The sequence below is a fragment of the Gavialis gangeticus genome, unplaced genomic scaffold, assembly GCF_001723915.1.
Source record: "Gavialis gangeticus isolate Ggan-Ray unplaced genomic scaffold, GavGan_comp1, whole genome shotgun sequence".
NCBI classification, from domain to species: domain Eukaryota; kingdom Metazoa; phylum Chordata; order Crocodylia; family Gavialidae; genus Gavialis; species Gavialis gangeticus.
In genome coordinates this window covers 13,954,785-13,969,626 of record NW_017728980.1, presented here as the reverse complement: position 1 = coordinate 13,969,626, position 14,842 = coordinate 13,954,785, and the positions used below count along the sequence as shown (strand labels likewise).

Genomic DNA, 14,842 nt, shown 5'->3' with positions numbered 1-14,842 from the left:
TGATCTGCCCCGTGCAGGATGTGCTCAGAGCCCCTCTCCTCTCTGACAGGGCACGGATTCACAGCAGAGCCCACGGAGTTCAGGCAGGGGCTGCAGGGAGAAACGAGCCCCTTCCTTTTCTGCCAGGATCTGTCCCCGCTCTGTGGCTGCAAGCTCAAGTCCGGTTTGCAGGAGCGTTCCCCTTCACCCCAGGCTGTGGGCTCGGGTCAGGTTCTGCCTGCCGACGGGTTTTCCCACCAGAGGACTGTGGACAGCACTGAATAGTGAACTGACGGCCCTGTGTATCCACTGAATGCAGATGTCCCACGGTGTGCCCAGCAGGACACTTGGGCAGGAATCACACAGAAAACTGCTGTGGTCTTGGCTCCGAATGGAACACGCAGGGCCCCGGAACTTCAATCAACCCCTTGCAATCCGGAGGCTTTTAAATATTGAGCAAGGGGGAAAATCAATTAATCAAATCCAATTTCCTGGTTAGCAATGTCAGCTGCCTCCTCTGTTCCTTGGGGATGAGGGGGCAGCAATGCCAGCTGCCTGCTCCTGCGATGGGGCGGTGGGGGCCATGCCAGCCTCTCTAATGCTGCCTCCCCCTTCTCGCAGAGGGCACATTATACAACTGGATTTCACCAGTGCATCAAGCATCTATTTTCTTTTGGAGTCCTTTGTGTCTCCTGCCCATTGTCAGCTGGGAGCGCGCCCTCCTGGCTGCCTGCGCTGTTCACACAATGTGGGCTTTGTTTACCCGCACATAAATATTTACAACTCAAAGCCAGACCGGTTCTCAGCGCAAACAGAAAGGCATCTTCCAGGGAGCGTTCAGGGTCGTTACCATATGGGGCCGGGGGTCTGCTCCCCAAACAGAGCCACACAAACACATGGAGGGAGTCATTGGACTGTGGAGGCACCAGGATGGGGCAGCTAAAGAAAGGTCCCAGCAGACAAATTTGATTGAAACGAGCCCGTCCAGAAAGGGCCAAATTGCACAGCCCCGCCTGGCTTACTGAAATGAGACGGATTTGAGCCTTTTTGCTCCCTGATCACCTCTGTGAATCGCTATTGATTTCCTTCCACTCCTTGTCTCTCTGCATTACTTCTGATCACAAATCACAGCAAGGCTGTTCAGTCCTCCAAGGCTACTACCGAAACTGGAGGGCCCTGGCAAGAAGCAGGGATCCCAGCAGTGAATCTTGCTCCTTTTCAGAGTGACGTCCATGCTTTCCACAGCACTGACATTTTTATGTGTTACCACACCATCATAATACAGCTAAATACCAGCCTGTCCCCAAAAGACAACAATGGGGCTGATAATCAGGTACTAGGCATAGGCTCGGTCAGGATGAGATCCGTGGCTGGGTGCATGTAACATACCCTGCCTCTCCCAGTCCATCTGAATCGCTATCACTGGAATAGCTGGTGGCAAGCCCTGGATGTAGCTCTCTTGGTTACAACATGCAAGCAGCCCCCATGGGAACATGTGCTAGAAATCAATAAGGTGTGTGTTCTTCTGCCTGCCACGCACACATTTCCATGCCCTGCCTCAGCCCCTCCTAGCCCTCACACCTTTCACACCAGCCCTCCATGAACCACCCCACCGAGAAAAGCCTGAGGAACCTTGTAAATGGCCCTTTCAAAGAGTCAAGTGTCTGCATGACTTGAGATCCTGGAGACAAGCCCTCCCTGCCCCCCCCAGGAGTCTGGGAAGGGCATGTACTGTTGTTCCCCATCACCTTAGCCAAGGACTTTGCAAAGTGGCAAACTTGTTGGGCCACAAAGAACCAATTAATGAAGGAGAGTGAAAGAAACTCCCTGCCAGTGCTGGGGCAAGGAGTGGGAGCTCTAGCGTAAGAGCACCGTCTTGACTAGCTGAAACGACCACACTCTTATCTACTCAGGCACTTCCGTGCACCCCACCACACCACAGGGGACTCACATTACTCAATTTATCCCACAGTGCGTCCCTTGGACTAGTATCCCCCTGCACTTGATAGACAACACGGTGGGAGTGACTGATCTGCCCAAGACCCCCCCACAGGTCTATGGCCGAGCAAAGAATTGAACCCCAGCTTCTGGAGTCCTCCATCAAAAGATTACCCTTCCCCCCTGCCAAGGCTTGCAATAAAACACCAGCATGAAAGGAAAGCAGAAGATGGCTTGGCTGAAAGGAAGAGCAAGTACCTGCAGCCCTGAGATCATTTTCTTAGCCTCCTCCATTTCCTTTTCCAAATGCTCTTGTTGCTCGAGCAGCTGCTCTTCCCATGACGTCTCCAGACAGGATCCAGGGTTCCCTGCCTGCCACTCAGGTGGAAATGGAGAGTCTGGCTCTTCTGCAAGACAGAACAGCTGTAAGTTATGCCAGTGAACACGAAAGGAGTCCCAGAAAGAGAGGGGCAGCCTACAGCCGTCTTGCCACGCTCAGACACCAGTGGCAGGAACCAGACTCTCTTCCAGGTGGTGTCAAAGTAGTTGCTGGGAGAGAAGGACCTCTGATCCCTCCGAGCTCAGGGTTCAACACCTCATTCATCCTGCAAAGGATGTCTCTGGATGTGCCCACCTATGATAGACAGCTGGAGAGATTTTCCATCTTTTATAAGCCTTGACAGTGCTCCCAGCGTCAGGACTTTCAGGTGAGCTGGAGCGTGCAGGTGCAGGTGTTTATTCAGAGATCAGTGTCAGGCCTGACAGAGGGAGTCGAGGGACTGGGGGAGTCTGAGACCTCCTAGTGTAGGAGGAGGTATCTCCTTCAACAAGCCCTGACCATCTGAGCTTAAACCCACCAACTTCAACAGAAAGATCCTCCTGGGCTTTGGGTCAGGCCCTTGGGACCTCTGATGGCAGCTTGTCCATCATTTCAGCACTTCTTGCTATTAAGACACTCTCGATCCAGTTGCTAAAACCTGGGTTTTCACAGAAATTCCAGAGCCACACCGGCTTCTGTTCCACACACCAAAACACTCCAGGTGTCAGCAGGGAGAATTCACCACTTTTACCCATACTGATGCCTCGCGCTCTAGTTGAGAAATGCACACAAGGCAAGTTCATTAGGAGCCTTTCTGGCCTGTTCCTGAATAAGCTAACATGCTCCAGACAGGAGCACCTGTACTCTGCCAATTGATGCAAGGCCTGGCTCTGGCAGCCTTACCCAGGCTGCACAGTAATTTACTCTACAAAACTAATGGGGCTACTTCGGGAGCCGGTCGCTGCTCAGCACAACATACACAAAACCGGGTCCGTAGTAATGTGCTGTGTGAAACCTTTTCCTACAGAGACACTTCCAGCGAGTCAGTTCATTACACTGCCTGATACATCCATCCACACATCCATCGCTGTGCTATCTAGGCATTGGTCTCCTGCTACGTGCCCTCCAAAACATCCACGCAGGAATGAAAGCACATTCCAGAGAGCCATTAACCTGCATTTCACTGATTACTAAACATCTGACTGCACACCTGATCCCAAAATGCCTCTCCTTGCTTTCCTGATGTTCTTTTATTTGTATTCAGATGCATCCCTGCAGCTCATCCCTGGCCTGGATTTTAAATTAAGGAATCAATGGGATTTTTTTTTTTTAACTAGAACATAACAAAAATAAATAAATAAATAAACCTGTCACAGATGAGATAGCCTATGCGAGCTAATGGCATAGCTCTGGGGGGCTTGAGAATTTAGATTTAGTCCTTAAGGAGTGATGCTAAGATGAGGGCTAGCTATCCTTGTAGGCATGTTGCATACTTAATCAAAGATGCAACTGGATCTATAGCCAGGTGACAAAAACACTCTGCCATGTGACTGGGGAATGGACTCACTGCTGTTGAGAACAACAGTGACACGTCACAGGCTGCCAGGTACCGCAGCGTCTCAAACACTCAAGAATACACTGTTTTGGGATAAAGAGCAATGAGGAAGGGGGTTCCTGGCCGGGGCCATGAAGGATTTCCAGTCCTTCAGCCTGGGGGGTGGAGGATGATTGGAAAGAGACCCTGCTATAGCACACTCAGGGAAGGAAAGTAAGTTTTGTTGCATTTCCCACAGGCTGTGAATTAACATACAACTGAAGTCCCCCCCATAGCAGGCAATTCCTTTTGAGACTGAAATGAAACAAAACCAGGTTTGGGGACACAGGGGCCTGGTGAACACGAGATGATTGATATCAGTAACAACAGGCAATATTCATGCAGCCATCCCATGCCCTGCAAAAGCCACTGGTCATCGCTTGAGGCAGTTTTGTGCTCCAGTAGCACAAATCCAGGCCATCACTAACACAGGCTCATTTTCTGCCTTGTGTGTATGACAAGTGCAGGTGGATTCAATATTTCCCTGGGAATTGTGGACTTTGTTGTACAACAGTTTGACATAAGGATGATGTTGTCATTCACTTTGCATGGGAACTAATCCACGCCACTTAGCCCGTCAGGAAGGATGAAATGGATCCCCTGTGATTTACCTGTTTTGGTTTCTGTTTCTTCAGCTTGGATAATCACAAAGCCGGCCTTCTCCTCTGCCTGGGTTGCAACGGACTCACTCTTGGAGCTATGGAGAGGGCTGGGCGATGTGAGACTGCAGAGAAGAAGAGAAATGGTTATACCTGGTGCCAACGGTGAAAATGGCAGGGGAAGAGGGGCAAGCTCATCCCTGTCTGCGATAAGGAGTGAACGTGTGAAAAGTCTGCTCGCGCTGAGCATCGCCCACATGCCAATGAATTCATTAGCAAGCCAGACAGGGCTTGTAACTTTTCAGGCCAGTCTCCTTGAATGCCAGCAGCTGACAAAAGCGCTGCTGAAGCAATTAGTCTTTTCACTTTTCCTGCAATGGAAGAGCATGGAAATGAGAGCCATAACCTCTGCAGGATTAACACAGACCCCGAAGTCAGGGAGCTAATTCCAGACAATACTTCAGACTGCAGCTCTGCTCACAAACAGTACGTATTGTCTGTCTTCTCCTTGTGCTGCAAAAGTCATTCGCAGTAACCCAGCTTTCTTTGTCTCTCACCCTTCTTAAAAAGCACAAATCTAGCATGGGGAACACGTCTGAAATCCCAATGGTCAGGCATCTGTGATAACCAGAAACCTGTCTGAAACAGCAACTTGGGAGCTTCCTTTAAAGCACCTATAAAGTAGCTACATACTTCTAGTGCAACAGTCTCAGCTGATTGTGCGGTCCAGCCTCTCCAGCTCTTTTCAGAAATTCTTCCCAAATCCATCACCCAGACAACAGCAAAGGTGTCTGAAGCTCACTGACCCATTTAATGTACCTCCAAAGTCTCCGAGCACTAATCCTCACGAGTGTGAGCAGGAGTTAATTTTTCATTCTCCCCAGGACAGACACAAAAGCGGGAGAGAACAAAAAAGGGAAAACAACAGAAGAGATTTACAGAAAGAAAAGGCACTTCTCCAGCTTGCCTGCCCCATCTTCCCAGCACTGCTGATTAGCTCCCACAGCTGGAAGGCCTCAGCTCAGGGCCATGTGCATCACTAATAAAATCAAAGACTCCCAGAAAGAGAGATGGAAATGACCTGTTAGCAGCTCACATCTAGTCTGCCCCCAAGGGCCACTGCAAGACTATCCCCCATCTGTTTTATGTTATTCAACTAAATAGGCCTCCACTGCAGCAAGAAAAAAAAATGAGTGTGAGTCACTAAGTGAAGAGAGTAACCATTTTTGACTAGGATGATACAGGCAGCTGCAGCATTTTTTCCACTTGCACTGCCTGCAGATCTCTTCAAGGGACCCAAGCAACCTGGCTGTGCCCAGAGGTTTACCTTAAGGAAGGCAAATCTCACTGCAGTGCTCCCCATGAGATTACTCTTATATGGGGCTCTTCATTGATAACAAACCATGGAAGCTGAAGTGAGCTGACGGCAGAAAAACACAGAATATTGCCAAGAGTCCAGTGCACTGAGGGGTGGGGTGCTGGGGACACGGGTAATGGGAAGAGGCAAGGGAGGGCATGGAAATCAGAGGCGCACGGAGCCAGACTGACTTCCCTAACACACCCAGCAATGCTGTCTTTCTTTAAGGAGCAGCCACTGATGTTCCCTCTGCACATGCTCAGCTGAAGCCCCAAATGCTCCCCAGGCAAGCCACCATCCCTCTGTGGTCACCAGGGATGGATTTGCGGGTTGTTTCTGCCCAGGGGGAAACACAGGAGGAAGCAGCTGCAGAAAACAACATGAGCATCTGTTGCTTCAGAGGATGTCTACCCAGCAAGAAGGAAGCAGAGAGGAACATGGGGCAGACCTAGGGAGGCGGCATGGGGAAAGGATGGGCCACGTGGCAAAGAGCAGGATACAGAAAATGGCACGTTTCTGCCCAGGCTGCTCCTCTCTGAACCTGATCCGCTGCCCAAAGCAAAGCTTTCGGGTAGATCCAACACAGCCAAGGCAGCATTTGAGATTCCCCGCAGCATCTGCCACGGGGTTTTAACAACAGCAATTTGGGTTTCCCTACAGACATTTCCATTCCCATTTCTGGGCAGTTTGGCTGCATCTAAGAGAGTCGGGGCTTTTTGGGTCAGGAATACGTTTCCGTCTCTTGGGTTCAAGTGTCACCTCTCCAGTGACAGCCTATCAAACCACGCCAGGAGCGAGTGAGCCACTGAGACCCAGGCAACTGCTCCTGAAGCAGCGGCACAGGCTAAAGGCCACCCCTTTCCCCGGTTCCACCAACTGGCTGCAGCTGGAGAAATTCCTGCGATTTTTGCCCCAATTCCCAAAGTGGTTAGCGTGGGAAATCACCACGGACGGACGTGCCTGGGTTTGATTTCTGCTGTAAAAGGATACGCCACCATTCACCACTACAGCATGCACAAATCGATCAAGGCAAGGTTTATGCTGCAGAAAACTACTCAGCATTCTTCCTAGCGCCGCGCGGCAGCTTAGCTAAAAACCTTGCCTTGACGAATCCCTGCTTCGGGATCCTGCACACAGCCAGGGCTTAAGGAAACAGCCGCTGTAACGAGCCCCAATCCCTTGACGGTGTTAATAAACTCCCCGGCCCTGCTGTGCCAAACGACAACGGCAACACAATCGCTCACCATTTGACCTGCTTCCCTCCCATGATCCCACTTTAACCTTTCGCCTCACAGAGTCCGTTTCCCAGGACGCCTCCAAATTCTGCGGGTCCTGGCCACAGGCATGCCTCGATCCCTTCACATGCTTGGAGTCCAGTGCTGAGGATGCCGGCTCCTGTCAAACTAAAGGAGAGATCTCTGCCAGCCGCGCTCCCTCATGTGAGCCCAGAGATTCACAAGAGGAAAGGCTCAGGGGCTCTGTGAGGAGCCACGCAATGCTGAACGGGCAGCCGGCACACATGCATTCGACTCCGGAGCAAGAGACGGCTGGAGCCCGGGTCTCGGTCTGGCTGGTTTTCCACGCAGGTTGTCCGTCTCCCGCCGCTGCATGTTGTTCTGCTGCCTGCCTCAGCTGCGTTCATCGCCAGAGCCTTGCTCAGGATTGCAAGTTGCGTTTCTCATCCCATTCTCCCAGCACCTGCTGCAGAGACCCGGTGCCAGCCGGGGATGGCTGTTCCCGGGCCCGGCGGCTCTCTGCTCCTCCAGCCTCAGAGCCTCTCTGTCAGCAGTGTGCAGTGCTTCCCGGTCCTGCGTGTGGCTTCCTTCCTCGGTCTCCAGCTCCCTCTCCCTCCTGCTGTCACACGGGCTGTGCAAGGCAGAGTCTATTCTCTGTGCTGTCTAGCTCAGGGTGGGGGAGGGAAGGCTGGTGGGAAGGGAGGAGATGGGAGGAGGGATGGATGAGGGGCTTTGTGGCCTGGGAATCAGTAGGATTTTGGCAAGTTCTCCGTGAATCATTCCCACTGCTTTTTCTTCTGGGAACATTCCTTCCTGGAAATACTGAGACGGGGAAAGTGTGCTGGCTCCGTGGGGAAATGAATGTACTACATGCTGATGGTAGGCAGGGACGCTACCCTGGGACAGACTGCAGCAGGACGAGAGGGGAGGGGGTAGTCTTCCCATTACAAAACACATCCTCTTTCCTATTAAATAATGCAAGGTGATCTTTGCAGGCAGTTCTCAGTCACACATGCTCACATTGCTTCCTCTGGACAGAGGAAGCTGGCATCTGGTTTTGCAGTGGTGCTTTCATCCAAGTGGCTGGTGGCACAGCACCTGTAGCAGGAGCACAGCCTGCCCCTGGCTTTGTCTGCGACAGCTCCTGATTTTCCAAATAAGACTTCACCTTATAAACAAACAGGCTGATGGCTCTGCAGTGACAAAGGGACCCTGTCTCCAGCACGATCGCACGAGGCAGGGTGACACTGAGTCCTGGAAAGAGAGCCTGAGACTGAACAAGGCAGCAGGAGCGGCGATCCTCTGCCTGTCTCCGTCACCTTCCACCTGACCATCTCAAAGCACTTCACTAATGCTGATGAGTTCAGGCTCACAACCCCCACCACGAGGCAAGCTGGGATCGCTCTCCCCATTTCACAAACTGGGGGGACTGGAGCGGAGAAGGGTGGCGACTTGCCCAAGATACCACAGGGAATCCACCTCTAGCGAACCCGCCTATAACTTAGCTGCTGTCCAGACCCTGGAAGAGAACCAGAAATGGGAACAAACAAGTTTCCAGCTCCCTGCTTTCTTAGAAAACAGCCCTGCTTCAAATGCAATGTGCTGGGGGAAGGATGCGGCCAAGGGTTATTCTTGGCACTTCCCACCTCGGCACTAACACCACCGCAGCCTGACATCACCCAGGCAGCACTGCCTGTCCCACACACTTTCGAGAGCGCTCTTCTCATAGCTGACCTCAAAGCGGAGCTGAGTTTTCTCTCTCTGAAGACACCAGGCAGAGGCTGGTGTCTTATCACAGGAACAAGCTTCTCCTGATTTCTGATGAGTCCTGCTATGAATAAATCCTTCCTGACTTGGCAACTGCTGCTGCAATTAAACAGCCAACCTCTGTGTCTGCAGTCGCTGTGCCTTTGGCTAGTGGCATCAGATGCCTTCTTCCACAGTACCCTCAATCTGCTCCCTCCCTGCTCACAGACAACTAGTTCTGTATCTGGCACTGCTGGAGGCTACAGAAAAGCAGCCCTCTGCCTGGCAGCCGGGATCTGTTCCCCAGCTGGGTCCTTCCATGCAAAAATCAATAGCATTACCATGTCTGCTCCCTTGCACAGCCTTCAACGCCATGGCTTTGCCCTTTGAAAACACTGACAGAAGCCTGCCCCTCACCCTCCCCTCTCGGCCTGTCCCCGGGGCCTGGCTGCTGATGCATGCCACGTGGTATCTGACCATCGTGTTCGTGTGCATGGAGCCATGGTCGTGGGCAGGGAAAGGTCTGTCCTCCAGGCATTTTGACTGAAATCTAATTATACCTCCCAGCCTGTTTCCAGCTTTAATTAAAACATGTTTTAGCTCCAGCTTGATACAATTTCAGATTGTTTCCCATTGAGCTGTCAGTGGCTGTTGCTGCCCCTCGGTCTGCAGGATGAGGAAACACACATGCTGGGTGCCCTGCAAATGCTATGAGCGCTCTCCTGCCACTGATCCATAGGCAGAGACATGGAGGAAGCAAGGCAGAGGGCAAAGAACCCAAATGAGCCTGGACAGGTCAAAGGTCTTTAATTCAACCAGGGAAAAGTTGGCATTCAGTAACCTATTTGAAGAGCAGGTCTTTTCATGGCACAGATTGTGCTAACGCCCCTCAATCCTGATGTCAGGCACCTTCAGCTCGTCAGTCCTAGGCCAAAGCACGTCCATCCTGATTCAAAGTGCCCCCGTGCCATTCCAGCCCTGGACTCCCATGCACTTCAGGAAAGGCGCTGCTCTCCTGAACAGCAGCAAAGCCTGCTCTTCCAGCTCTGATCAGCTGCCACACTTCAGCCCCAGCAGGCTGCAGTCCCTGCTATCCAGCCATGTGTCTACAAGCTGATCAGCTCTTGTGCTTCAGTCCTGACCCACTGCACCTCTGCTAGTCTATCCCTGAAAATGAAATTATTTAAAACATTTCAAATGTATGCTTATCATCAAAGCAATGAACTTCATTCAAATGCAACCCAATTAACATGACACACATTTTGGTCTTCAGTTGTGTTTCTATAGATTGTCCAGAACATAATTGCTGAACTTACCTAACGTATGAGGTGCTCAGTGACATCGCTTCCTGGTAGCAATATCCCTCACTTCATGCTAGTAGAGCTCCTTGCATGGTGAAGCATCACAAAGCACTTTGCAAAGTATGTACAGAAATCAATTCACTCATTACAAAAATGCAGCCACCGTAGGGCACCCAGCAGCTCTGCAGCAGACGTGTAGGACAGCATGGGAACAATAACCTAACTACATCAAACTGCAGAGACGACGGAGGGAGGCAAAATCTCTTCCCAAACTATAATCTGGCCAGGATGCAAAGGATTAACACCTCAGCTCCTGTGAAACGTGCACATGCAGTCAGGACTGCGGCTTTATGTTTCACCTACAGAAAGGTTTGGCCAGCAAAGTCCCAAAGACACTTGAGGCCAGCACTACTGGGCTCCCTCTGCATGTCCCTGGATCACATGGGGATGGAGTCAGTCACAGGTCCACAGTTGCCACCTTGTGCTACAGAGGTGCAATGTGGCCTTAACAGCGGCCAGAGAAGACCAAGGGAGAAACCCCTTGTGAGGGGATGTGCTCTGCTGATGGAGGTCTGTTCTAAGAAAAGTCACCACCTCCTCTCCCAGGTCTCCACAGCCACTTGGCATAAGGGGCAGGGAAAGGGCACCTGAAGGCATTGCAGGGGGGTGTCCTGAGCATGACTCGGGCAGGAAAACCAGCATGGAATAGAGCACCGCTGGGGGAAAATCTGAACGTACGTGCTCAAGGATACAGCTCTTTGTTTCTAAGCCTTATTGCTGGGCACAGCCTCATGCCCTAGTGCAGACCCAGCCGCATGTGGTCAGCTCTCTCCCACTAGTGGCAAAGTCCTACGAGGAGGCTCAGTGGAGCATGCATGGCTCAGAGTCATGGGCTATGAATGAGCAGGCCCCTGACAAAGCCAGGTCCTCATCCATAGATTAAGAGCAAGGCTCTGAAGTGAGCGTGAGTCAGTTGTGCACGTGAAACAGTAAAGTAATTTGTTCTCGCTAGTGCTTGTTGCTGAAGCTCCCTGCTCCGACATGTACCCATTGCAGCTTTAGGGTAAATGTGTTCAGACCTCAGCACAGGGAGCTGCACCATTTCCTCCCAAACTCGTTTCCTTCCAGGTTTCCAAGCAGAGAATAGCCCTGCTCAACATCACATACCTTGTGAGTTGTAGCCAGCCTCCAGCCAAATCTGCAAGCTATTTATAGCAGATCATGTGGATTTCTCTGGACTCAACTCTCGCTTTAGATGGCAAAGCCACTTGCTGTAGAGACCACAATGAACTCCGCCTCTACTGATCTCCAGAAGAGTGCTGGGAACTCTTCAGAAAATGATTAAATATTGAACCTGATTGAACCTGAAGGTCCAGGAGGCTTGGGGGTGGGGGATAATTAGATAGCTATAAAGCTAAAGACAATTAAAGGTGATGGATGAGAGCACAATGGCAGTGAACACAGCTGTAGATCCCAGCTCTCTGCAAGGTCTGAATCACAGAATAAAGCATTTATCTTTTACTCGTTTCTATTACCACTGGTCCCTTCCCAGGGCATCAGGCTTGCTGGGTTTAGTAGTCAGAGCCCCTTTCTCCTGACCATCTGTTACACAGACAGAAGGCATCAGTGGGTAGAAAACCTGGGAAAATCCAGGCAGGTGAAACTTTCTTTACTCTCAAAATTTGCCAGGGCTACATCTGTGAGACAGGCAGAGGTGGTCCCTGCCTGGCACTGGGCTGTGAGGGGGCTTGTCTCTGCCATGAGCATATCTGTTACCTGGAGGAGCAGGACTCGGAGGGCACACTGTGATGTCCCTCATACTGCTGCACCAGTGCTCGGACACTCCAGTAGGGTTTCTCAATTTCTTCATCTACACTGCTGTTTCTGAAGATAAAAAACACAGAATAAATGACAGCCTCAAGGGGAGGTGGGAAAGAGACCCCCCACAACACACATACGTATTTAATTTCTGCTCAGAACCGAACAAGGTGCATTTGGGGGCTTTGGGAGGGCAGAAGGGGAGCTGGTGAAATGAAGGGAAAGAGGCGGTGGCCGCAAATCTACTGCCTTTTCTAGAAGAGAAGCAATCTAATTCCTACCCTCAAAGCTTGACCTGGGATAAGAAAATCCTGCCCATCTGCCTGTGACATGGCAGGGAAAGGAAGAAGGTGGCACGTTTTAAACACCTCCAAATAGCAGTGACCAATGATGGCTTTGGTGAGGCAGGGAGGGGGCTGGGGAAAGGACAGCTTCAGCTAATAAAGTAAGGGCTGGCTTTCTTAAAGAGAGAGATTTGGCCCAGGGGCCCTTGGAAGAAAAGCTCTAATATTTGATTTCTCAACAAAACCTGTAATTTTCAACCTCATTTCAGAACTGATTCTTGGCGACTCCCCAGAGCCAAACTAATGAGGGCAAATGACCTTTAGGAGTACAAATGAAAATCACAATAAACCATCATCTGGCTTCAGTTTAAATGTCATTACTATTTTTATTATTGCTGCCATCATTGTAATCTACATAGCATATTTTGAGGCTCAGAAGCACTTTCAGAATTACACGCTCCATCCACATATAGATCATTTCCTTTCATTTTCACTAAGACAAACCCTACAACGTAGGAGGCAGAAGCTGATGGACAGCATCCAGAGAGACTGTATGACATCTGTGACAGGAAGCAAAATGCTCAAAAGGCAACAAAAATGTAGGGAGGCAGAATGGACTCAGAGAGGGGAGTTACCACCCTGCCCTGGCATCTTCAGCTAACACCAATGAGCAGGACCCTTGTTTTATGTTTCATCCAAAGGGCAATGCCTCCTGGTGCTGTGTTGTGGCACTGTGTTCAATACTGCCCTCAAGGGAAGGAGACGTCACTCTGTCCTCGTGGACACAGAGGTGCTTTTCATTGTAAAGTGAGATACCAAAGGCATGGGTGTTTACTTGCTGTAAAATCCCAAGCAGAAACAAGGCACCTACAGCTTTTGCAGCAAGGTAGCTGGCTGAGATCCCTACCCCTGCCCTTTTGGGTAGCTCCTCTAGCTCATCTGACTGCAAAATGACAGTGCAAGCTTCCACATGGCCACTCTAGAGGGACAGCGGGACAGCTCACGCACTTTGGGTAGTCCAGGCAGAAACACCTTTTCTGGCAGGGAAGACATAGCCAGGGGTGCGTGCTGGCTCAGCATGGCTCTGCAGAGCAGGTAGGCTCCTTGTGCAGGACTACTGCACAGAGCAGGCTGGCTTCCAGAGGCGCACAGGTTTGTTTCGGCCCCTTGTATTCTTCTTATACAGCTGAGTCTCACACCAAGACTCGCAGTGTGTGCTAATGAGGCTAGGTGAGAGCAGCTTATTACCTCTGTCTGTGCCGGAAAACATCACGTCCAGAGCGTGAGACATCCTGGCGAACATCTGCCAGAGCAGCCACTGCCCCTTGGGCCATGGCAGCAGCTGAATGAGGCCTGTGGCTGGCTGATGATGCTGACGGGTTCTTCCCTGCCACGCCAGACGGGCTCTGATTGACCGCTCTCCCTGAGCCAGGTTTGAAATGAGCCGCTAAGGCCAGGATCAGCCTCATGATAGATTTCAGGTTCCCATCGACGATATCTGCAAAATGCCATCAAACCCGGAGGCCACGTCATTAATAGGGGGCCCAGTGGGTACCGGGCTGACCAACAAGTGTGAGTGTAATTAAACCCAACAGGAGTCCGCCAATGAAGAGGAGCTGTGCAAACAGGACCGAGTTACCGTTCTAACGCTTGGGAATATTAGTTCTGTACAAAGCAGCACAGCTTGAAGAAGGATCAGCGAGTGCCATCTACAGGACGGAAATTAAACAGCTGTGTGCGCGCTTGAGCCGTCTCGTTTTCAAGCAGTCCAGCTTGTTTGTGACACCGCAACAATGATGGAAGCAGCACTGGAAAGGCACACCCAGCACTGAAGATCACTACTGCACTAGTGATAACTCTCACTAGCCCATGTAGTTTCCCCCTGGCATTTTTAGCAGGTAAGAGGAGGGAGCTGAGCAGTAATGTAGTTCTAAAATAAGAAGAATGCCTAGCACTTTAATGTATTCACGGCACTTTGCAGGTATTAACTAATCAATTCAAATAACCCTTAACTTGCAAATCTTTCCTCAGAGTACAATATAGTCCAAATCCGTTGGTCATTCGGACTCACTGTAAAGACCATCCTAGGCTATGTTTCACCCTAGGCTAGGATTTTTTTCAAAGTCAACTTGGGTATTTCAATATCCACCCAAAATACTGGAACCTGGATACCAAATGCTGAGCCTTCTGAGGCAGCAGTGAAAATTTAAAGCCACAGCTTTGTGGAGGAAGGGTCTGGATGCCTGAGGGTTGGGTCATTTTTGCTTTAAGGGGCTGAGAAATGGAAATAACCAATCTGTTATGACAAACCAGTATGGTAAGATTGGTACGGACTGGGGGGGGAGGGAGGATTGCTTCCTCTGCAGCTGGAGGCATGGCCATCTACCCAGATCTCTTGAGCATATATTGACAACCTTTAATAGAAGCAGGACTCTGATGCACAGAGGAGCTGGTGACTCATTTCAAGTCACAGGGTGAGTTGGTGCTGGAGTGCGACTGGAACAGGGGGGTTCTGTGGTCGCGAGTCCTGTGCCCACACATCATTCTCTGCATTAGGGTTGGCACATTGTTTTGTAACACGTCCATTCTCAGCTGCCCTACACAGCATTTAACAAAGGGCTCATGCCAAATGCCTGCTCCTGATCATGAGAACGGCTGCAGAAGACTAGAAC

General features: G+C 50.8%; 1 protein-coding gene across 4 annotated transcripts in view; it reads right to left on the bottom strand.

The window, feature by feature from the left end:
* The window catches only part of DIXDC1 (DIX domain containing 1), an 81,797-nt gene that overhangs the window by 15,360 nt on the left and 51,595 nt on the right, over positions 1-14,842 (bottom strand). For 3 of the 4 annotated variants that reach the window (XM_019510556.1, XM_019510574.1, XM_019510564.1), the window contains exons 4-7: positions 13,419-13,668; positions 11,845-11,952; positions 4,442-4,554; positions 2,176-2,324 (exon numbers count right to left, since the gene is read on the bottom strand). In XM_019510556.1, the coding sequence (XP_019366101.1) occupies positions 2,176-2,324; positions 4,442-4,554; positions 11,845-11,952; positions 13,419-13,668 (620 nt within the window). The other variant, XM_019510582.1, reaches the window with a different exon arrangement.